Source organism: Homarus americanus, unplaced genomic scaffold (assembly GCF_018991925.1).
Source record: "Homarus americanus isolate GMGI-L3 unplaced genomic scaffold, GMGI_Hamer_2.0 scaffold23578, whole genome shotgun sequence".
Taxonomy (NCBI): Eukaryota; Metazoa; Arthropoda; class Malacostraca; order Decapoda; family Nephropidae; genus Homarus; species Homarus americanus.
Genome location: NW_024733231.1, coordinates 8,493,658 through 8,517,285, shown reverse-complemented (window position 1 = coordinate 8,517,285; position 23,628 = coordinate 8,493,658). Strand labels below are relative to the sequence as shown.

At 39.6% G+C, this 23,628-nt stretch overlaps 5 protein-coding genes across 5 annotated transcripts; all 5 read left to right on the top strand.

The window, feature by feature from the left end:
• Positions 1-96: 96 nt before the first annotated feature.
• LOC121869440 (pro-resilin-like) lies at positions 97-1,564 on the top strand. The gene is made up of 3 exons (XM_042370786.1): positions 97-181; positions 509-625; positions 967-1,564. Exons 1-3 carry the CDS (start codon positions 170-172, stop codon positions 1,243-1,245), a joined length of 408 nt encoding a protein of 135 aa, XP_042226720.1. The 5' UTR covers positions 97-169; the 3' UTR covers positions 1,246-1,564.
• A 2,111-nt stretch (positions 1,565-3,675) lies between these two features.
• LOC121869439 (pro-resilin-like) lies at positions 3,676-5,111 on the top strand. The gene is made up of 3 exons (XM_042370784.1): positions 3,676-3,753; positions 4,055-4,171; positions 4,513-5,111. The coding sequence occupies exons 1-3, from the start codon at positions 3,712-3,714 to the stop codon at positions 4,789-4,791; spliced, it is 438 nt and encodes a 145-aa protein (XP_042226718.1). The 5' UTR covers positions 3,676-3,711; the 3' UTR covers positions 4,792-5,111.
• Positions 5,112-7,212: 2,101 nt separating this feature from the next.
• LOC121869438 (pro-resilin-like) lies at positions 7,213-12,709 on the top strand. The gene is made up of 3 exons (XM_042370783.1): positions 7,213-7,247; positions 7,549-7,665; positions 12,111-12,709. The coding sequence occupies exons 1-3, from the start codon at positions 7,236-7,238 to the stop codon at positions 12,387-12,389; spliced, it is 408 nt and encodes a 135-aa protein (XP_042226717.1). The 5' UTR covers positions 7,213-7,235; the 3' UTR covers positions 12,390-12,709.
• A 2,190-nt stretch (positions 12,710-14,899) lies between these two features.
• On the top strand, positions 14,900-16,292 carry LOC121869437 (pro-resilin-like). The gene is made up of 3 exons (XM_042370782.1): positions 14,900-14,934; positions 15,236-15,352; positions 15,694-16,292. The coding sequence occupies exons 1-3, from the start codon at positions 14,923-14,925 to the stop codon at positions 15,970-15,972; spliced, it is 408 nt and encodes a 135-aa protein (XP_042226716.1). The 5' UTR covers positions 14,900-14,922; the 3' UTR covers positions 15,973-16,292.
• Positions 16,293-18,328: 2,036 nt separating this feature from the next.
• LOC121869436 (pro-resilin-like) lies at positions 18,329-19,765 on the top strand. The gene is made up of 3 exons (XM_042370780.1): positions 18,329-18,401; positions 18,703-18,819; positions 19,161-19,765. Exons 1-3 carry the CDS (start codon positions 18,360-18,362, stop codon positions 19,437-19,439), a joined length of 438 nt encoding a protein of 145 aa, XP_042226714.1. The 5' UTR covers positions 18,329-18,359; the 3' UTR covers positions 19,440-19,765.
• Positions 19,766-23,628: the final 3,863 nt, after the last annotated feature.

Genomic DNA, 23,628 nt, shown 5'->3' with positions numbered 1-23,628 from the left:
CCAGAACTAAAAAACTGATGAAGTTAAGAGTCAACAAGCCGGTTCTTTGCAACCTTCCTCAAATAATTGCAGATCATTGGAGAAACGTGTCCTGCATCGTTGTGCACGTCCAGGTATAAATAGAGGCACCAACCTGGTGATGGGCATCAGTTGTTAACACTACTGCACCATGAACACTAAGGTAGGCAGCTCTGGTAGCAGCTTTATCTTCCCACTGATATTGTTAAATACTTTATTCGTGTAACTATAGTCAAATATATCACTTAATTAAGGCAAAAGGAGCATACTATCAAGATATATTTGCCTTTAACACCAGAAGTATATTTGAAATGTTGCAATATATAACAAAGCAGAGACACTATCGCAGGCGAGAGTTAACCCAATTTATTTATTTGCTCAATGCTTAATGTCCAAATCGACCAGTGAAGCTAAAGTGACATATAGCTTAAATTTCTCCTGTTTATGAAAAAGGTAGCGCTACTTGAATAACAAGTTACGTGTTTTACAGATAATTCTCCTGCTGGCTATGGTGGCTGTGGCTGCCGCAGACAAACGTCCTATATACCATGACGACCATGACAACCATGACGATCATGACAACCATGGCGACTATCATGATAATCATGTACGTGAGAATATACGTTGTATTTTATCATTGAAATACCACACTAAATGTAGAGGAAATACAGAAACACGAGAGCCTTGTATATGTCGATATACTGTATACTGTAGAGGGCGACGGTAGGTTACGGTCGAAATATCCAGTGTTCTCCTGTTTCTGTACTTCATCTTTTCCCTTTGTGAGATCCTTAGTGTCATAATGTATGTGGCATAACATAATTACTTCAGATTTATTATATTGAGTCATTAATATTAATAAAAGGATATCCTTCTCAGTGACTCAAGTAAAATTTATTCATTGAATATATTATAATATTAAAAGATATGATTTACTTTTATTTACAGCACTCTTACGAGCATGGACACCCTAAGTATGAGTTCAAGTATAAAGTAAAAGACGATTATTATAACGACTTCGGGCACCAGGAAAGCCGTGATGGTGACAAAACCCAGGGGTCGTACTACGTGCAGCTTCCCGACGGTCGTCTCCAGACTGTGACTTATTACGTGGACGGTTACTCAGGCTATGTGGCTGATGTCAAGTACGAGGGTGAAGCTCATTACGACTCTCATGAGTATGGCAAGTACGACCATACGCCCAAGTATTCCCCTTCCTACGAGTAAGTCGATGAAGACAGTAGAGCTTTTGTGCCCAACACCCAGGAGGTCACACCGCTATCGCCATCCCATGTAATGTAGCGACGCTAGACCCTGAGCTCAATAGTTATCAATTAATGGTTATAATTTTCGAAATAATATCGACCTGTGATTCGTGTTGTAATGTCTACATTATTCCTGATTTTCCTTCTTCTTCCTCTTAGTTAGTTTAGGTTACTGCTCCTCTGTTACCAGCCTCTGTGTTCATTATTTTCTTACTTATTTGTTGAATGTAAATAGTTTGTATGTTCTGTTATGTTGTTAAATTAAAATAATTAAAAATAAATAGTTTTCTATAATCACCTTATGTTCTTGACGACTTATACTACATGTTGTCCTCCACCATCTGCCACGACGCCAAGTTACAGATAACATTAATTATTTACTTGTTTTGGCTGTATTTTCTCTGAGACACAACATATTGAAACAAACTTATTTGTGGTCATTACATAATTATGCCTCTTTCTTTCTGATGACGTAGTTCAAACAAATAAGGAATAGATGACAAACTCTTCAATAATACATCATTGCCAGTTACAATTATACAACAGGTGTGAAAATGACATTTAAAACACATTCAATAGATTTTTTATACAACACACGCCGCGCTTCCTGACTGAACTTTCTAAAAGGTAGATTATTATTACCTCGTTCTCTTAGCGGGAGTTTGGTAATGAACCAAACTATAATGTAAACTTTATTGGCTTAATGAATAAAAAGAGCAGAAAGAGATTAAACTTTTCTTGTTGTTAAATGCATTCACCGTGGCGTCACCTTCCCAGGGACTGAAAATATTAGAAGCAGGAACATGTAAACTAATGAATGTTGTAAGTCATAAGGGAAATATTTGTGACAGAGAGCCACAGGTTCTAAAGTAAGAAATATCAAAGGGAAAATCCTGAGCCCAACCACATGCCTTTTTAGGCCTATGGAGATGATATGGTGGTAGCGTTACTGAGTAGATCTATATAGCTCGTCAGTTGACAGAATGTGGAGGGATACATGATTATGGAAAAACAATGTAAGATTCCTGTGAGTAAACTGCTGGAAATCTACTGATGACTTCATTGTTGTTGTTGGCGTCGGTGAATTTTGTATAGGTACATATAACTAACATATCCCCGTATCGATGCTCCTCCTTTGAACCACGACAGCACCAGATGCAAGTTGACCGCCGCCCACTTGGCCAGTTTCAATATTTAATTTGTTGTTATATGGCAAACTCTTGTCCGAGAAGCATACATGAGGATCACTCCATAAGCATTCAAGTCTTATAGAAATATTATAATTAAAATAACCTAACCCAAGTCGGGATCAGTGTAAAGACACATTTGCGTCGAGCAATTCACAGAACCAGTTTTTCGGGAGTACTCTGTCTCCTCTTCACCCAAGATTATCAACAATAACGAGACACTTATAATTAAACCTCATTGCCTTTGACTTGACTTAGTCTAGATTACTTATCATAGTATTCTACCCAACCCAACCCAATCCAACCCGAGAGCAAATTAAATCCAAATTTAAATTGTAGATGTATTCAGACATTCGTCATTAAAGAAAAGTTTCTTTCCATTAGAACAAGAAAAATTATACACAATAGAAAAGTTTATGTTCGCATTGTTCTTCAGCATTATATTGGCTTTAAGCGATCAGAGTCATATGGGAATATTGCCGTTAATACATTCTCAAACATGTGTGATATACTGAGGTACTCTACGTCTTTACAACTGTACAGAAATTAATTAAAAAAAAATCTGGGAACTTGTTTATGTCAAAATTTCAACTATACTTGACATGTAGCGAGATTGATATTTACTTCTGCAAAAAGTAAGAAAACACAAAAAGAAATGAACAACAAAACGGGAAAGTTTTCTTATTTAATCTGTCCATAAATCAGTCTTCATTGTCTTAGTTCATTTAGACAAAGTTCTTCTTATATGTAAACGTATGTGAGAGCGTAGGCTTACCTGGTCCCCTTTCCTGCTACGGAGATACAACCATGAGTACTTAGTGTGTGCTGGGCTAAAGCTGTAGCTTTTCTTAAAACTTCCTCAGGAATATACGCATGTAATCTCTCTCTCTTTCCGATCTATCATAACCACAACTTTCTCATATGTTAGTCTAAGTAAATCAGATATGTATCATACTCTGTGTGCGCCAGCGTGCATGTGTGAGTTAGTGCTGCAGGACAATGTTGTAAATATTGTTTTTCTGATTATTGAGATAATTTCAGCCGTGTTTGGGTATTCGCTAATTTGCTTGGTTGGTTTTCGCATCAGTTCCCACATTTTTTTACTGAAGTAAAAACTTGATGAAGTAATGAAGCAGCGAACCGGCTCTTTGTAACATTTGTCACATAAGCGAAGGTCACTGGAGAAACGTGTCCTGCATCGATGTGTAAATCCAGGTATAAATAGAAGCACCAACCTGGTGATGGGCATCAGTTGTCAACGTTACTTCACCATGAACATTAAGGTAGGCAGCTCTGGTAGCAGCTTTATTCTTTGCCAGATATTGCCATTACAAAAATATTATTGATTTTATCATGGCGACAAGAGAACATATAGTCAATATTTCATATCTTTTCATCTCACAGACATAAATATTTTGTTGATTAAATAAAACGAGGAATCAATCATAGCGAGACTTACAATAATTCTCCGTTTCGTTATATGTTATTTGAACCCATCTGAAGGCGACCACCCAACGTGAAAAATGGGTTAGTGTTTCTCTTTCTAGTGTTTTGGAAAACTTTAATTATTCACTTGTTTTACAGGTACTTCTCTTGCTGGCTATGGTGGCTGTGGCTGCCGCAGACTCGCCTCCTATATACCATGACGACCATGACAACCATGACGATCATGACAACCATGGCGACTATCATCATAATCATGTACGTGAGAATATACGTTGTATTTTATCATTGAAATACCACAGTAAATGTAGAGGAAATACAGAAACACGAGAGCCTTGTATATGTCGATATACTGTATATTGTAGAGGGCGACGGTAGGTTACGGTCGAAATATCTAGTGTTCTCCTGTTTCTGTACTTCATCTTTTCCCCTTGTGAGATCCTTAGTGTCATAATGTATGTGGCATAACATAATTACTTCAGAGTTATTATTTTGAGTCATTAATATTAATAAAAAGATAACCTTCTCAGTGAATCAAGTAAAATTTATTCATTGAATATATTATAATATTAAAAGATATGATTTACTTTTATTTACAGCACTCTTACGAGCATGGACACCCCAAGTATGAGTTCAAGTATAAAGTAAAAGACGATTATTATAACGACTTCGGTCACCAGGAAAGCCGTGATGGTGACAACACCAAGGGGTCGTACTACGTGCAGCTTCCCGACGGTCGTCTCCAGACTGTGAATTATTACGTGGACGGTTACTCAGGCTATGTGGCTGATGTCAAGTACGAGGGTGAGGCTCATTACGACTCTCATGAGTATGGCAAGTACGACCATACGCCCAAGTATTCCCCTTCCTACGATTAAGTCGATGAAGACAGTAGAGCTTATGTGCCCAACACTCAGGAGGTCACACCTCTGTCGCCATTCCATGTAATATAGCGAAACTAGACTTGAACTCGATAATTATCCATTAAAGGATATAATTTTCGAAATGATATCAACCTGTGATTTGTGTAGTAATGTCTACATTATTCCTGATTTTCCTTCTTGTTCCTCTTAGATAGTTGATGTTACTGTTCCTCCATATTACCAGCCTCAGTGTTCTTTATTTTCTTAATTATCTGTTGAATGTTAATAGTTTGTATGTTCTCTTATGTTGTTAAATTAAAATACTTAAAAATAAATAGTTTTCTATAATCACCTTATGTTCTTGACGACTTATACTACATGTTGTCCTCCACCATCTGCCACGACGCCAAGTTACAGATAACATTAATTATTTCCTTGTTTTGGCTGTATTTTCTCTAAGAAACAAAATATTGAAACAAACTTATTTGTGGTCATTACATAATTGTGTCTCTTTCTTCGTGATTACAAAGTTGAAACAAGTAAGGAATAGATGACAAACTATTATACACCAGGACGAAAATGACATTTAAAACACATTCAAGAGATTTTTTATACAACACACGCCGCATCCTGGCTGAAATTTCTAAAAGGTAGATTATTATTACCTCATTCCCTCAGCTGTAGTTTGGTAATGAACCAAACTATAATGTAAACCTTATTGGCTTAATGAATAAAAAGAGCAGAAAGAGATTGAATGTTGTAAGTCATGAGGGAAATATTTGTGACTGAGAGCCACAAGGTGTAACCGAGTTTCTTACGCACAGGTTCTAAAGTAAGAAATATCAAGGGGAAAATCCTGAGCCCAACCACATGCCTTCTTAGGCCTATGGAGATGATATGGTGGTAGCGTTACTGAGTAGATCTATAGCTCGTCAGTTGACAGAATGTGGAGGGATACATGATTACGGAAAACAATGTAAGATTCCTGTGAGTAAACTGCTGGAAATATTCTGATGACTTCATTTTTGTTGATGGCACCGGTGATTTTTTTTTATAGGAACGTTTAACTAACAAATCCCCGTATCGATGCTCCTCACTTGAACTAAGACAACATCAGATGCAGGTGACACCAAGTAGACTACCACCTACTTGCCCAGTTTTAATCTTTCATTTGTTGTTATATGACAAACTCTTGTCCGATAAGTTTAGATGGGGATCACTTCATAAGCATTCGAGTTTTATAGAATTATTATAATGCAAATAACCTAACCCAAGTCGGGATCAGTGTCAAGATACATTTGCGTCGAGCAATTCACAGAAACAAGTTTTTCGGGAGTACTCACTACTCAGTCTCCTCTTCACCCAAGATTATCATCAGAAAAATTATCTAAGAACAATAACGAGACACTTTTAATTAAACTTCATTGCCTTTGACTTGAGTGACTCGAGATTACATTTCATAGTATTCTACCCAACCCAACCCAACCCAACCCAACCCAAGGGCAAATTAAATCCAAAAATAGACTGTAAAAGTATTCAGATATTCGTCATTAAAGGAAAGTTTCTATCCATTACAACAATAAAAATTTATACATAATTGAAAAGTTTATGTTCGCAATGTTTTCAGCATTATATTGGCTTTAAGCGATCAGAGTCATATGGGAATATTGCCCTTAATACATTCTCAAGCATATGGGATATACTGAGGTACTCTGCGTCTATACAACTAAACAGAATTTAATTTCATGAAATCAGGGAAACTTGTTAATTTCAAAATTGCAACTATACGTGACATGTAGCGAGATTGATATTTACTTCGGCAAATTTTAAGAAAACAGAAAAAGAAATGAACAAGAAAACGGGAAAGTATTCATATTAAATCTGTCCATAAATCAGTCTTCATTGTCTTAGTTCATTAAGACAAAATTCTTATATGTAAACGTATGTGAGAGCGTAGGCTTACCTGGTCCCCTTTCCTGCTACGGAGATACTACCATGAGTACTTAGTGTGTGCTGGGCTAGAGCTACACTTTTCTTAGAGGTTCCTAAGGAATATACGCATCTAATCTCTCTCTCTCCGATCTATCATAACCACAACTTTCTCATATGTTAGTCTAAGTAAATCAGATATGTATCATACTGTGTGTGCGCGGGCGTGCATGCGTGCGATAGTACTGCAGGACAATGTTTAAAATATTGTTTTTTTTCTGATTATTGAGATAATTTCAGCTGTGTTTGGGTATTCGCTGTTTTGCTTGGTTGGTTTTCGCATCAGTTCCCACATTTTTTTACTGAAGTAAAAACTTGATGAAGTAATGAAGCAGCGAACCGGCTCTTTGTAACATTTGTCACATAAGCGAAGGTCACTGGAGAAACGTGTCCTGCATCGATGTGTAAATCCAGGTATAAATAGAAGCACCAACCTGGTGATGGGCATCAGTTGTCAACGTTACTTCACCATGAACATTAAGGTAGGCAGCTCTGGTTGCACCTTTATTCTTTGCCAGATATTGCCATTACAAAAATATTATTGATTTTATCATGGCGACAAGAGAACATATAGTCAATATTTCATATCTTTTCATCTCACAGACATAAATATTTTGTTGCATAAATAAAAAGAGGAATCAATCATAGCGAGACTTACAATAATTCTCCGTTTCGTTATATGTTATTTGAACCCATCTGAAGGCGACCACCCAACGTGAAAAATGGGTTAGTGTTTCTCTTTCTAGTGTTTTGGAAAACTTTAATTATTCACTTGTTTTACAGGTACTTCTCCTGCTGGCTATGGTGGCTGTGGCTGCCGCAGACTCGCCTCCTATATACCATGACGACCATGACAACCATGACGATCATGACAACCATGGCGACTATCATGATAATCATGTACGTAAGAATATACGTTGTATGTTATCATTGAAATACCACACTAAATGTAGAGGAAATACAGAAACACGAGAGCCTTGTATATGTCGATATACTGTATACTATAGAGGGCGACGGTAGGTTACGGTCGAAATATCCAGTGTTCTCCTGTTTCTGTACTTCATCTTTTCCCCTTGTGAGATCCTTAGTGTTAGATGTTCTGGGTAATAAGTTCTATATACAGGAGAGAACACAAACACCTGTATAGTTTTGTAGGTTCGGTTTACTGGATAAGAGTATGTACACAGAGGTGGGTAGCACTGCTCCCTAGCTAAGGTCCTGGTCAACTACCATAGACGACGTATGGCAAGTGATACATTAGCAGCTTCCATACGTCGCCAGGCACATTAATTAAGCGTGTGGGATATGGTAATAACATTGCCACACGCTGCTAGCTAGGCTGAATAAATATAAATGGAGCACATACATAATATACATACATAATACATAATCCAGCATACATAATATACATACACCTCCCTCCCCCCTATACGCTCATAGCAAAGTCTTGAGCGGACCTCTTCTTCTGGATCCGTTCTGAGCGTCGAGGGACTTCATCACTGGGAAGGGTGTGGGACTCAACACTGGTGGCGGGGCCAGCAGAAGGCAGTGTTACGGGGCGGAGAAAACGGCGGTTCCTCCACCACACGCGACCACTGGGTAACCGCACCTGGTAGTCCCGTGACCTGCCGAGACCCATGACTACGCCTACTTTGTCCCAACGTAGGGAGGTCGGGTCCTGAACACGGACTTGGGTACCGACACTCAACCTGGGGAGAGAACGGGCGTGGTCGTTGTAGCGGGCGACGACGTCCTGAACACGTTCGGCGGCTCGGCGATCACAATCCTCTGTCTTAGCCTGCCACTCCTTGGAGAAGGATTGAGGGTGAGCAGGGACACAAGAACGAAGGGGGCGTCCATACAAAACCTGGGCAGGGGAGCGTCCGGTGTAGTTAGGTGTGTTGCGGAGTTCAAGAAGACCCCGGTCGAAGGCCTCGCAGTCAATATTCCCAAAAGGGGCCACCTTAAGGATGAGGTGCTTCAAAGATTTGACAGCAGCCTCAGCGTGGCCGTTGGACTGCGGGTAATGGGGCGATGACAACACATGCCGGACTCCCCATCGGTCAAGGAACGCAGCAAAGTCCCGGCTTGTGAACTGAGGCCCTCCGTCGGTTCGCAGGCGTACAGGAACGCCCACGTCACGGAAGTAGTGGCGGAACTTGCTGATGGTGGCGGCAGACGTCGTGTCATTACCGCCCTTGATGACAACCGGCCAACCAGAGAGACGGTCGACGATAACCAGGAAGGACTTTCCTGACACACAGAAAAAGTCGGCCGACACAGACTCAAAGGGGCGGGTGGGGTTGTCGTCACTCATGAAGGGTACCTGCTGCTGGCTGGGTTGTAATACGTGGCGGGGCTTACACACCTGGACAGCATTGGAGATGTCGGGGTCGATGCCAGGCCGGAACACAGTCTGTCGTGCACGTCGTTTGGTGGCCTCAGCTCCACGGTGACTGTCGTGAAGGCGAGCCAGGGCGTGGGGACGTGATGCAGCAGGGACAACTACCGAAGGAGAGGTGTCACTGGCCAGAGGTAGGGGTAGGGCGGCAGCAGGGTAGTTGCTGCTCCCTTCATGCACCCTGTTGGCGTAATTTACCTCGAGAATCGGTGTTGGGAAGTCCTGGGAGATGATGGCCAACTCTTGACAATGTCTGTAGGACAGCAAGGGAGTCGGGACACCATTATGCACGTCAATCCAGGCCTGACACGACCTGTTGCCAAAGGTGACATGTGCATAGAGTGAACCCAGGGCTGGGGCCATCTGTGAACCATCTGCCATAAAGCGGAGGTCCTCGGGAGGCGGTCCTAGATCGCTTGGAGAGAGCCCCAAGCATCGCAAATGCTGGGGACCGATGACTGTAGCATCAGCGCCGGTGTCGGGCAACATCTGAAGACGGGATGACACACCGCCGTAGGTCACGATGACGCTGATGTACTGGGGGACTTTGGTCCTGGGATGCGAGGAGTACACCCTCCTAAAATGGGTCGGGCTTTGTCCAGGGTCGTCGTGCCTCTGATTTGGCGACTGTGGGCGGCCCTCTCTGGTAGAAGGGCGCTGAAGCTTCCGTTGACGCTGTTCCTTGGGTTTGTTGGGAGGGCAACACTTGTCATAGTGGCCCAGACGACCGCACACATTGCACTGTACGTACTTAGCTGGGCACCGCACTGTGAGCGACCAGTGGCCCATACGGTCACAACTGTTGCAGGTAGACTGAGCAGCTGGACATACCTGTGTTCCGTGCTGCTTACCACAGTTGTTGCAAAATGAACCGGGCGTGGACGTGGTGGGCGAAGGCGTAGGAGCAGACTTCTTGTCCTTCTTGTACCGGGAAACAGCGCGTACAGCTGTAGGGGGAGCTCGGATGGCAGAGGTGGCACACCTGGCAGCCTCATAGGAGCGACATATCGTCAACACATCCTGAAGAGAAGAGGAAGAGTCGAGGGAGGTGAGGCGTTGGACAAGTTCCTCGTCCTTAACACCCATCAGGATCACCTGCTTCAACTGGGTCTCCTCGCACTGCTGGTGGTGGCCTAAACATATATCTACCTCTTCCGAGGCTCTCTTAAGACGTACATAAAAAGCGTCAAAAGACTCACCCTCCATCTGTCTGCAGCTAAACAATTCCCTCCTGCGCAGAGCTTCATTCTGCTGTCCTTTGATGTGCCGTTGTAGAACGTCCAGTACCTCCTCTACAGACAGCGAAGAGGTTGGGGGTACCTGCAACGTATGTTCTAAGACACGCTGAACTTCCAAGGACAGGCACATACGCAGCTGGATGAGTTGTTTAGGCTGTGACAAACTCTGGAGATCCACCATTGTAGCATAATCAGCCCACCGCCGCCGCCATTCGCGAAAAGTCTGGAAATTTACATCAGGCTCCAAGATGGGCGGCGTTTGAGCTGCTGCTTTAGGTGGGGCTGGGGGGCGTGAAGGAAGCATGGATGAGGTATCTGAACCATTCAGTACCGAGGCAGTGTTAGAGCCAGGGGCTTGGTTAACAGTGAGGCGAGATATCAAGGCTTCAAACCGTGCACTGTCTTCCATTCTCCGTTGGTGGTCTCGTTCTGCCTCTGCTTGCCTTCTGTGCTCATCCGCCAAACGTCTGTGAGCTTCATCCTCGCGTCTCTCATCTCTCATAAACTTCATTAAGGCAATTATCTCTGGAGATAACGCTGAATGTTGAGGTGAAGGGCTGCGCGATGTTGTGGGAGCTGGGCCGGCCTGGTCATCCATCTCTGGGGGACTATCATCCGCTTGACTCATCCAGGCGCTGGGTCCACGGCTACGTAAGGCATGAGACATAACTACTTTATCTGTGTACTGTGTCTTAAATCAGTGTTGACCGGTCAGCCCGTCGTATCAACAAGATTTCAGACAAAAAATTTAATTAAATACACAGATAAGTAGGTTATATATATAAAATATATATAATGAAGCCGCGCGGTCAGCAAGTGTTAGTACATGTATGTGTGTATGTCTCAGGCAGGCAGAGCGTCTCGCCCCAGCTGTGAGGGGGGGGTGGAGGCGGCGCTGTGAGGGAGGGGGGTGGAGATAGGAGTAGCTCAGTCGCTCTCTGTAAACGGTCAGAGGAGGGTGCGCTGAGCTCTACACCCCACAAATGCCCAGAACATGCCGTATACCTTGGAAATCCGTTCGAACAAGGTCACACATGAATGGCACGAAACACACAATGCACTAAACACTTCACAGAAAATCACTGTCACTGACACTGCTCAAAGTTGCGAAATTCTTCGAGGGATGACGCGGGGTTGACCCAAGGCGGGGATCCATCAGCCGGCTTTCCACAAACTTGCACTAATCACTCGTAATAATCCAGTAAAACTACGCACTGCGCCATGTTAGATGTTCTGGGTAATAAGTTCTATATACAGGAGAGAACACAAACACCTGTATAGTTTTGTAGGTTCGGTTTACTGGATAAGAGTATGTACACAGAGGTGGGTAGCACTGCTCCCTAGCTAAGGTCCTGGTCAACTACCATAGACGACGTATGGCAAGTGATACATTAGCAGCTTCCATACGTCGCCAGGCACATTAATTAAGCATGTGGGATATGGTAATAACATTGCCACACGCTGCTAGCTAGGCTGAATAAATATAAATGGAGCACATACATAATATACATACATAATACATAATCCAGCATACATAATATACATACACTTAGTGTCATAATGTATGTGGCATAACATAATTACTTCAGAGTTATTATTTTGAGTCATTAATATTAATATAAAGATAACCTTCTCAGTGACTTAAGTAAAATTTATTCATTGAATATATTATAATATTAAAAGATATGATTTACTTTTATTTACAGCACTCTTACGAGCATGGACACCCTAAGTATGAGTTCAAGTATAAAGTAAAAGACGATTATTATAACGACTTCGGTCACCAGGAAAGCCGTGATGGTGACAACACCAAGGGGTCGTACTACGTGAAGCTTCCCGACGGTCGTCTCCAGACTGTGACTTATTACGTGGACGGTTACTCAGGCTATGTGGCTGATGTCAAGTACGATGGTGAGGCTCATTACGACTCTCATGAGTATGGCAAGTACGACCATAAGCACAAGTATTCCCCTTCCTACGATTAAGTCGATGAAGACAGTAGAGCTTATGTGCCCAGCACGCAGGAAGTCACACCTCTGTCGCCATTCCATGTAATGTAGCGACGCTAGACTTGAACTCGATAGTTATCCATTAAAGGATATTATTTTCGAAATGATATCAACCTGTGATTTGTGTAGTAATGTCTACATTATTCCTGATTTTCCTTCTTGTTCCTCTTAGATAGTTGATGTTACTGTTTCTCCATATTACCAGCCTCAGTGTTCTTTATTTTCTTAATTATCTGTTGAATGTTAATAGTTTGTATGTTCTCTTATGTTGTTAAATTAAAATACTTAAAAATAAATAGTTTTCTATGATCACCTTATGTTCTTGACGACTTATACTACATGTTGTCCTCCACCATCTGCCACGACGCCAAGTTACAGATAACATTAATTATTTACTTGTTTTGGCTGTATTTTCTCTAAGAAACAAAATATTGAAACAAACTTATTTGTGGTCATTACATAATTGTGTCTCTTTCTTCGTGATTACAAAGTTCAAACAAGTAAGGAATAGATGACAAACTATTATACACCAGGACGAAAATGACATTTAAAACACATTCAAGAGATTTTTTATACAACACACGCCGCATCCTGCCTGAAATTTCTAAAAGGTAGATTATTATTACCTCATTCCCTCAGCTGTAGTTTCGTAATGAACCAAACTATAATGTAAACCTTATTGGCTTAATGAATAAAAAGAGCAGAAAGAGATTGAACTTGTGTTATTGTTAAATGCATTCACCGTGGCGTCACCTTCCCAGGGACTGAAAATATTAGAAGCAGGAACATGTAAACTAATGAATGTTGTAAGTCATGAGGGAAATATTTGTGACTGAGAGCCACAATGTGTAACCGAGTTTCTTACGCACAGGTTCTAAAGTAAGAAATATCAAGGGGAAAATCCTGAGCCCAACCACATGCCTTCTTAGGCCTATGGAGATGATATGGTGGTAGCGTTACTGAATAGATCTATAGCTCGTCAGTTGACAGAATGTGGAGGGATACATGATTACGGAAAACAATGTAAGATTCCTGTGAGTAAACTGCTGGAAATATTCTGATGACTTCATTTTTGTTGATGGCACCGGTGATTTTTTTTATAGGTACGTTTAACTAACAAATCCCCGTATCGATGCTCCTCACTTGAACTAAGACAACATCAGATGCAGGTGACACCAAGTAGACCACCACCTACTTGCCCAGTTTTAATCTTTCATTTGTTGTTATATGACAAACTCTTGTCCGATAAATTTAGATGGGGATCACTTCATAAGCATTCGAGTTTTAAAGAATTATTATAATGCAAATAACCTAACCCAAGTCGGGATCAGTGTCAAGATACATTTGCGTCGAGCGATTCACAGAAACAAGTTTTTCGGGAGTACTCACTACTCAGTCTCCTCTTCACCCAAGATTATCATCAGAAAAATTATCTAAGAACAATAACGAGACACTTTTAATTAAACTTCATTGCCTTTGACTTGAGTGACTCGAGATTACATTTCATAGTATTCTACCCAACCCAACCCAACCCAACCCAACCCAAGGGCAAATTAAATCCAAAAATAGACTGTAAAAGTATTCAGATATTCGTCATTAAAGGAAACTGTCTATCCATTACAACAATAAAAATTTATACATAATTGAAAAGTTTATGTTCGCAATGTTTTCAGCATTATATTGGCTTTAAGCGATCAGAGTCATATGGGAATATTGCCCTTAATACATTCTCAAGCATATGGGATATACTGAGGTACTCTGCGTCTATACAACTAAACAGAATTTAATTACATGAAATCAGGGAAACTTGTTAATTTCAAAATTGCAACTATACGTGACATGTAGCGAGATTGATATTTACTTCGGCAAATTTTAAGAAAACAGAAAAAGAAATGAACAAGAAAACGGGAAAGTATTCATATTAAATCTGTCCATAAATCAGTCTTCATTGTCTTAGTTCATTTAGACAAAATTCTTATATGTAAACGTATGTGAGAGCGTAGGCTTACCTGGTCCCCTTTCCTGCTACGGAGATACTACCATGAGTACTTAGTGTGTGCTGGGCTAGAGCTACACTTTTCTTAGAGGTTCCTAAGGAATATACGCATCTAATCTCTCTCTCTCTCTCCGATCTATCATAACCACAACTTTCTCATATGTTAGTCTAAGTAAATCAGATATGTATCACAATGTGTGTGCGCGGGCGTGCATGCGTGCGATAGTACTGCAGGACAATGTTTAAAATATTGTTTTTTTTCTGATTATTGAGATAATTTCAGCGGTGTTTGGGTATTCGCTGTTTTGCTTGGTTGGTTTTCGCATCAGTTCCCACATTTTTTTACTGAAGTAAAAACTTGATGAAGTAATGAAGCAGCGAACCGGCTCTTTGTAACATTTGTCACATAAGCGAAGGTCACTGGAGAAACGTGTCCTGCATCGATGTGTAAATCCAGGTATAAATAGAAGCACCAACCTGGTGATGGGCATCAGTTGTCAACGTTACTTCACCATGAACATTAAGGTAGGCAGCTCTGGTAGCAGCTTTATTCTTTGCCAGATATTGCCATTACAAAAATATTATTGATTTTATCATGGCGACAAGAGAACATATAGTCAATATTTCATATCTTTTCATCTCACAGACATAAATATTTTGTTGATTAAATAAAAAGAGGAATCAATCATAGCGAGACTTACAATAATTCTCCGTTTCGTTATATGTTATTTGAACCCATCTGAAGGCGACCACCCAACGTGAAAAATGGGTTAGTGTTTCTCTTTCTAGTGTTTTGGAAAACTTTAATTATTCACTTGTTTTACAGGTACTTCTCCTGCTGGCTATGGTGGCTGTGGCTGCCGCAGACTCGCCTCCTATATACCATGACGACCATGACAACCATGACGATCATGACAACCATGGCGACTATCATCATAATCATGTACGTAAGAATATACGTTGTATGTTATCATTCAAATACCACAGTAAATGTAGAGGAAATACAGAAACACGAGAGCCTTGTATATGTCGATATACTGTATATTGTAGAGGGTGACGGTAGGTTACGGTCGAAATATCCAGTGTTCTCCTGTTTCTGTACTTCATCTTTTCCCCTTGTGAGATCCTTAGTGTCATAATGTATGTGGCATAACATAATTACTTCAGAGTTATTATTTTGAGTCATTAATATTAATAAAAAGATAACCTTCTCAGTGACACAAGTAAAATTTATTCATTGAATATATTATAATATTAAAAGATATGATTTACTTTTATTTACAGCACTCTTACGAGCATGGACACCCTAAGTATGAGTTCGAGTATAAAGTAAAAGACGATTATTATAACGACTTCGGTCACCAGGAAAGCCGTGATGGTGACAACACCAAGGGGTCGTACTACGTGCAGCTTCCCGACGGTCGTCTCCAGACTGTGACTTATTACGTGGACGGTTACTCAGGCTATGTGGCTGATGTCAAGTACGAGGGTGAGGCTCATTACGACTCTCATGAGTATGGCAAGTACGACCATACGCCCAAGTATTCCCCTTCCTACGATTAAGTCGATGAAGACAGTAGAGCTTATGTGCCCAACACTCAGGAGGTCACACCTCTGTCGCCATTCCATGTAATATAGCGAAACTAGACTTGAACTCGATAATTATCCATTAAAGGATATAATTTTCGAAATGATATCAACCTGTGATTTGTGTAGTAATGTCTACATTATTCCTGATTTTCCTTCTTGTTCCTCTTAGATAGTTGATGTTACTGTTCCTCCATATTACCAGCCTCAGTGTTCTTTATTTTCTTAATTATCTGTTGAATGTTAATAGTTTGTATGTTCTCTTATGTTGTTAAATTAAAATACTTAAAAATAAATAGTTTTCTATAATCACCTTATGTTCTTGACGACTTATACTACATGTTGTCCTCCACCATCTGCCACGACGCCAAGTTACAGATAACATTAATTATTTCCTTGTTTTGGCTGTATTTTTTCTAAGAAACAAAATATTGAAACAAACTTATTTGTGGTCATTACATAATTGTGTCTCTTTCTTCGTGATTACAAAGTTCAAACAAGTAAGGAATAGATGACAAACTATTATACACCAGGACGAAAATGACATTTAAAACACATTCAAGAGATTTTTTATACAACACACGCCGCATCCTGGCTGAAATTTCTAAAAGGTAGATTATTATTACCTCATTCCCTCAGCTGTAGTTTCGTAATGAACCAAACTATAATGTAAACCTTTTTGGCTTAATGAATAAAAAGAGCAGAAAGAGATTGAATGTTGTAAGTCATGAGGGAAATATTTGTGACTGAGAGCCACAAGGTGTAACCGAGTTTCTTACGCACAGGTTCTAAAGTAAGAAATATCAAGGGGAAAATCCTGAGCCCAACCACATGCCTTCTTAGGCCTATGGAGATGATATGGTGGTAGCGTTACTGAGTAGATCTATAGCTCGTCAGTTGACAGAATGTGGAGGGATACATGATTACGGAAAACAATGTAAGATTCCTGTGAGTAAACTGCTGGAAATATTCTGATGACTTCATTTTTGTTGATGGCACCGGTGATTTTTTTTATAGGTACGTTTAACTAACAAATCCCCGTATCGATGCTCCTCACTTGAACTAAGACAACATCAGATGCAGGTGACACCAAGTAGACCACCACCTACTTGCCCAGTTTTAATCTTTCATTTGTTGTTATATGACAAACTCTTGTCCGAGAAGCATACATGAGGATCACTCCATAAGCATCCAAGTCTTATAGAAATATTATAATTAAAATAACCTAACCCAAGTCGGGATCCGTGTAAAGACACATTTGCGTCGAGCAATTTACAGAACCAGTTTTTCGGGAGTACTCTGTCTCCTCTTCACCCAAGATTATCAACAATAACGAGACATTTATAATTAAACCTCATTGCCTTTGACTTGACTTAGTCTAGATTACTTATCATAGTATTCTACCCAACCCAACCCAATCCAACCCGAGAGCAAATTAAATCAAAATTTGAATTATATATATATTCAGACATTCCTCATTAAAGAAAAGTTTCTTTCCATTAGAACAAGAAAATTTATACACAATAGAAAAGTTTATGTTCGCATTGTTCTTCAGCATTATATTGGCTTTAAGCGATCAGAGTCATATGGGAATATTGCCCTTAATACATTCTCAAACATGTGTGATATACTGAGGTACTCTACGTCTTTACAACTGTACAGAAATTAATTAAATAAAAATCTGGGAACTTGTTTATGTCAAAATTTCAACTATACTTGACATGTAGCGAGATTGATATTTACTTCTGCAAAAAGTAAGAAAACACAAAAAGAAATGAACAACAAAACGGGAAAGTTTTCTTATTTAATCTGTCCATAAATCAGTCTTCATTGTCTTAGTTCATTTAGACAAAGTTCTTCTTATATGTAAACGTGTGTGAGAGCGTGGGCTTCCCTGGTCCCCTTTCCTGCTACGGAGATACAACCATGAGTACTTAGTGTGTGCTGGGCTAGAGCTGTAGCTTTTCTTAAAACTTCCTCAGGAATATACGCATCTAATCTCTCTCTCTCTTTCCGATCTATCATAACCACAACTTTCTCATATGTTAGTCTAAGAAAATCAGATATGTATCATACTCTGTGTGCGCCAGCGTGCATGTGTGAGTTAGTGCTGCAGGACAATGTTGTAAATATTGTTTTTTCTGATTATTGAGATAATTTCAGCCGTGTTTGGGTATTCGCTGTTTTGCTTGGTTGGTTTTCGCATCAGTTCCCACATTTTTTTGCTGAAGTAAAAACTTGATGAAGTAATGGAGCAGCGAACCGGCTCTTTGTTACATTTGTCACATAAGCGAAGGTCACTGGAGAAACGTGTCCTGCATCGATGTGTAAATCCAGGTATAAATAGAAGCACCAACCTGGTGATGGGCATCAGTTGTCAACGTTACTTCACCATGAACATTAAGGTAGGCAGCTCTGGTAGCAGCTTTATTCTTTGCCAGATATTGCCATTACAAAAATATTATTGATTTTATCATGGCGACAAGAGAACATATAGTCAATATTTCATATCTTTTCATCTCACAGACATAAATATTTTGTTGCATAAATAAAAAGAGGAATCAATCATAGCGAGACTTACAATAATTCTCCGTTTCGTTATATGTTATTTGAACCCATCTGAAGGCGACCACCCAACGTGAAAAATGGGTTAGTGTTTCTCTTTCTAGTGTTTTGGAAAACTTTAATTATTCACTTGTTTTACAGGTACTTCTCTTGCTGGCTATGGTGGCTGTGGCTGCCGCAGACTCGCCTCCTATATACCATGACGACCATGACAACCATGACGATCATGACAACCATGGCGACTATCATCATAATCATGTACGTGAGAATATACGTTGTATGTTATCATTGAAATACCACAGTAAATGTAGAGGAAATACAGAAACACGAGAGCCTTGTATATGTCGATATACTGTATATTGTAGAGGGTGACGGTAGGTTACGGTCGAAATATCTAGTGTTCTCCTGTTTCTGTACTTCATCTTTTCCCCTTGTGAGATCCTTAGTGTCATAATGTATGTGGCATAACATAATTACTTCAGATTTATTATTTTGAGTCATTAATATTAATAAAAGGATATCCTTCTCAGTGACTCAAGTAAAATTTATTCATTGAATATATTATAATATTATAAGATATGATTTACTTTTATTTACAGCACTCTTACGAGCACGGACACCCTAAGTATGAGTTCGAGTATAAAGTAAAAGACGATTATTATAACGACTTCGGTCACCAGGAAAGCCGTGATGGTGACAACACCAAGGGGTCGTACTACGTGCAGCTTCCCGACGGTCGTCTCCAGACTGTGACTTATTACGTGGACGGTTACTCAGGCTATGTGGCTGATGTCAAGTACGAGGGTGAGGCTCATTACGACTCTCATGAGTATGGCAAGTACGACCATAAGCCCAAGTATTCCCCTTCCTACGAGTAAGACGATGAAGACAGTAGAGCTTATATGCCCAACACCCAGGAAGTCACACCTCTGTCGCCATCCCATGTAATGTAGCGACGCTAGACTTGAACTCGATAGTTATCCATTAAAGGATATAATTTTCGAAATGATATCAACCTGTGATTTGTGTAGTAATGTCTACATTATTCCTGATTTTCCTTCTTGTTCCTCTTAGATAGTTGAGGTTACTGTTCCTCCATATTACCAGCCTCTGTGTTCATTATTTCCTTATTTTTTGTTGAATGTAAATAGTTTAAAAGTTATGAATGTTATGTTATTTTATTAAATTAAATAACTAAAAAAAATATATTTCCTTCTGTCTCCTTATATTCTTGACGACTTATATGTTGTCCCCGATCATCTGCCCCAACACCAAGGGATAGATAACTTCAATTATATCCTCATTTTTGCTGTATTATCTCCATTATAGATACAGCTTATCTATAATCATCACTTATTTTATCTTCTTTGTTCCTGATGATGAAACACAAACAAGGGAAAATTATGTGTAATACTCCACTAGCGTTTGTTGACATGAGAATGAAAATGACATTTAATATACAGTATACCAGTTGTTTCAACCAATGGGAACCAAAACACAAAGGGAAATGATCAGTGAGCGAGAGGTTAAGATAGAAGTACTGAAAACGATAAGAGGTTCTCGTCCATTGTTGTCATAGCTGCCACGTGTCATGTAACAAAGCTCATTAGATGCTACTAACTGGACAGGGAAGGGCAGGGCAAGGTGATATTATGGGCAAGTTTCTTGACGCCATTTGTTTCTGTCTACCCAGCAGTAATTTGGGACGTGGAAGTTAATCGATTTGCGGATCGTGTTCCGGGGTAATGGTTAGCCAGTGCAGTTGGCGAGTTGTCCGGTCTTCTCGGATTATTCCTTTACATTGGGTCATGCACATCCTTAATTTAGGGTGTAGTTGTTGTGTTGGCGACAGCTTCTATACCTTAAACAAATTCACGCCTCGGTGGCCCTTGGGCGGCCATCCTCATTCCACATGGGGCAACCATTATTATTATTATTATTATTATTATTATTATTATTATTATTTATATATGTATGTATGTATGAATGTGTGTGTGTGTGTGTGTGTGTGTGTGTGTTTTCTCCTCATATGGTCACTAACTTCGGCCACCATAACATGAAGGGAAAAAGGTTCTGTGCTTATCAGGACAGGTTCTGGTTGTAAATTGTGTACACAACGACATTAATGATCGGTTCTACTATAGGTTAGGTTTGGTTAGGTTAGGTTAAGAGCTATACACAACCCATCTGGTCTACTGCACTTCGATGTTTTTTCTACTTCAGCTGTAAACTTGACTTAGGGGTTTAGAAAAGGCCGATCATATGGTAGTCTAGCTTCATCTGGCATAAGAATTTAGACAAATAACATTCAGCAATTAGACTTACGGTAGACACAAATAAACAAAATACAGTATTATAAAAAAGAATAAGGATAATTACATTGAAGTAGATTATAATTAGTCCTCTTACAAACCCCAGAAAGTCAGTCAGTCTGTCAGTCAGTCAGTCAGTCAGTCAGTCTTTCCCTCTCTCTATTCTTGCACACATCTAATTATTGTCTCAGGACGTCTTTGGTTCAACAGCAGTGCTTGAGGTGTAATGGCCAAGATTCCCATCACAAGTCTCTTCTCTATGCTACCAGGAGACAAGCGGGAGATGTGTTGTAGTGCTAATATCTCCTTGATAACGATGGAGTGATGAGCTCTCCTGGGTGGTGTGGGGAAGAGCTAGGTGTTGACGGTACAGTGCTAGGGTTGTAAGAGTACAGTGCTATGATGGTAACAGTACATTGGTAGGGTGGTGCTAATACAATGCTAGGATCACAAATTAACATCTTAAAATAGACACTCCTCAGACTAACACACACACACACACACACACACACACACACACACACACACACACACAAGTGACTGTGTACATTAGAATGGTTATCAACTCAGTGTGTCAGTAACCTTCCTAGTTGACCCATTCACCGGCCAGCAAGTTAATAGGGAGTGTGGAATCAGAACACCGCATGTCTCTCGGTTAGTCTTGATTCCGGTTCCATCTAAGTAGTCAGTCTAATGTGCATTTTCTGGTCTTAAAGTATACCTTATCCTTATGTCATTTGAATCTGAAATTAAGAAGACAGTTTTCACAATCAGGAAAGTCAAGCGAAGATCCAATAGGGAAGAGGTCAGAGGAAATTACAATGGGAAGGGTCAGGTTGGATAACAATAAGAGAGGTCACTGTAGGGGATTCTTGGCATCGTTGTAGTGGGTATTATTGCTTAAGCACCAGACATCAAAATAATACCTTATGTGGGTAACAAAAGCTAAACTACAAACAAAAACTACAATATTGACCCTTCGTTTTAAGATGGTATAAATTCTATCATGTTCCTACCGACAATCATGCTGCGAATAACACTTCATGTCCTCTACTTAACTATTTGCTATTACTAATGATTCCCAACATCTTTTCTAGTAAATAAATCAAAGGATTACAAAATAATTGGTCTTTAAACTACAGAATATATTCGTCACTTTACCTTAAAAAAAATAGAACAATTTTGAACTGGTTTTTATTTCCACGTTCATAAGAGTACATTGGCTGTCTAGTTTTTCTTTTGATACCAATGTTGTTTGACAAAAACAACGCTGGTTCTGATACTGAAGAGAGAGACTAACTGACTAACTGACTAAATGACTGGCTGACTAATGTATGGATCTGAAGTTATAATATGTGGATATATATTTTTTTTTTTTTTTTTTTGAGAAACAGACGTAGGCCTCAGCTAACAGGTTTTACATCCCACTAGTGAGGTTTGGTTTGGTTTGGTTTGGTTAGGTTAGATAGGGTAGGTTAGGTTAGGTTAGGTGCATTTGCTGACTACTGACACCACATTCTGAAACAAGTGAACCACGAGAAAAATATCTGAACCTCTCTCTCTCTCTCTCTCTCTCTCTCTCTCTCTCTCTCTCTCTCTCTCTCTCTCTCTCCGTGTCTCCAGCTTGCAACATATTATGAAAGTGGCACCAGCTTCTTATCTCGAGGTCTTCATGTACGTTTTACCCTGACCACTTATACGACTGGTGAACTTCACAAAACAGGTGTATCTGCATCCCTCGGCTTGGTGAACCTGTTAATTAAATATTTACCAGTTTAACTAGATCAGGTCAGGCTGTTACCTGTCGTGGTCCGAGGATTTGATGTTAAATTTGAAGCTGTTCAGTTGTGCAGGTTACGTAAGATTTATAGGTTAGATTAGATTAGGTTAGGTTAGGTTATAGGATACGTAAGTTGAATATTCTCTCTTTTAAGGCTTAGTTATATGGATTAAACGTCTTAGTTATTTACCTGTATGTTCATAAAGGTAATTACTTAGTTGACCCTCTGCTTCACGTGATGATTAAGCACCCAAGCTTTATTTTACCTAGTAATTAAACAAACTAACCTTAACCTACCCTAACGCAACGCAACGCAGCTCACACTTACCAGAATGAAAAAATATAAAAAATAAAAGGCGAATTTCCTCTTCTTTTTTTCCTTATGCAATTTATTTTTATTTTAATGTAATTTTGACGCATCAACTTAGTTTCAACAATAGACAACAACTTTAAACATTATTAACTATATTACATACTTAATTTACTAAAGTAGAATTATTCCTGTATAATAATAAATGTTTAAGATATTCAGAGAAAAAGTAACAGGTATTTTAAGTTTTTTTTTTTTATTATTCTATTTAATAAATCTGGTTTTAAGGAACAATTGGTTTGATTTGGGTTTTTATGTTCTGAAAGATAAGGACAAGTATAGCTATAGGTATAACTTAATGATACAGTAATTTCCAGGTAGTGAGTATAATTTAGGAGATCACAAGAAGATTAGGCCCCCAGTTTATTTCACGTTAAGATTTAAAAACCCGAACGCTAACCTAACTTAATCTAACCTAACCTGATCTAAACTAACCTAATCTAACCTCATCCTATCCTGTTTACACCCAACCCCTATCGCTCATATATCCATCCAACTTAAGTTTGAAGCTATCCAGTGTATTCGAGTTCATATGTATACTAATTCGCTCCTGATTGCATAGTTTGAGTACATTTGTTATATCACCTTTGTTTAGCCCTGACTTC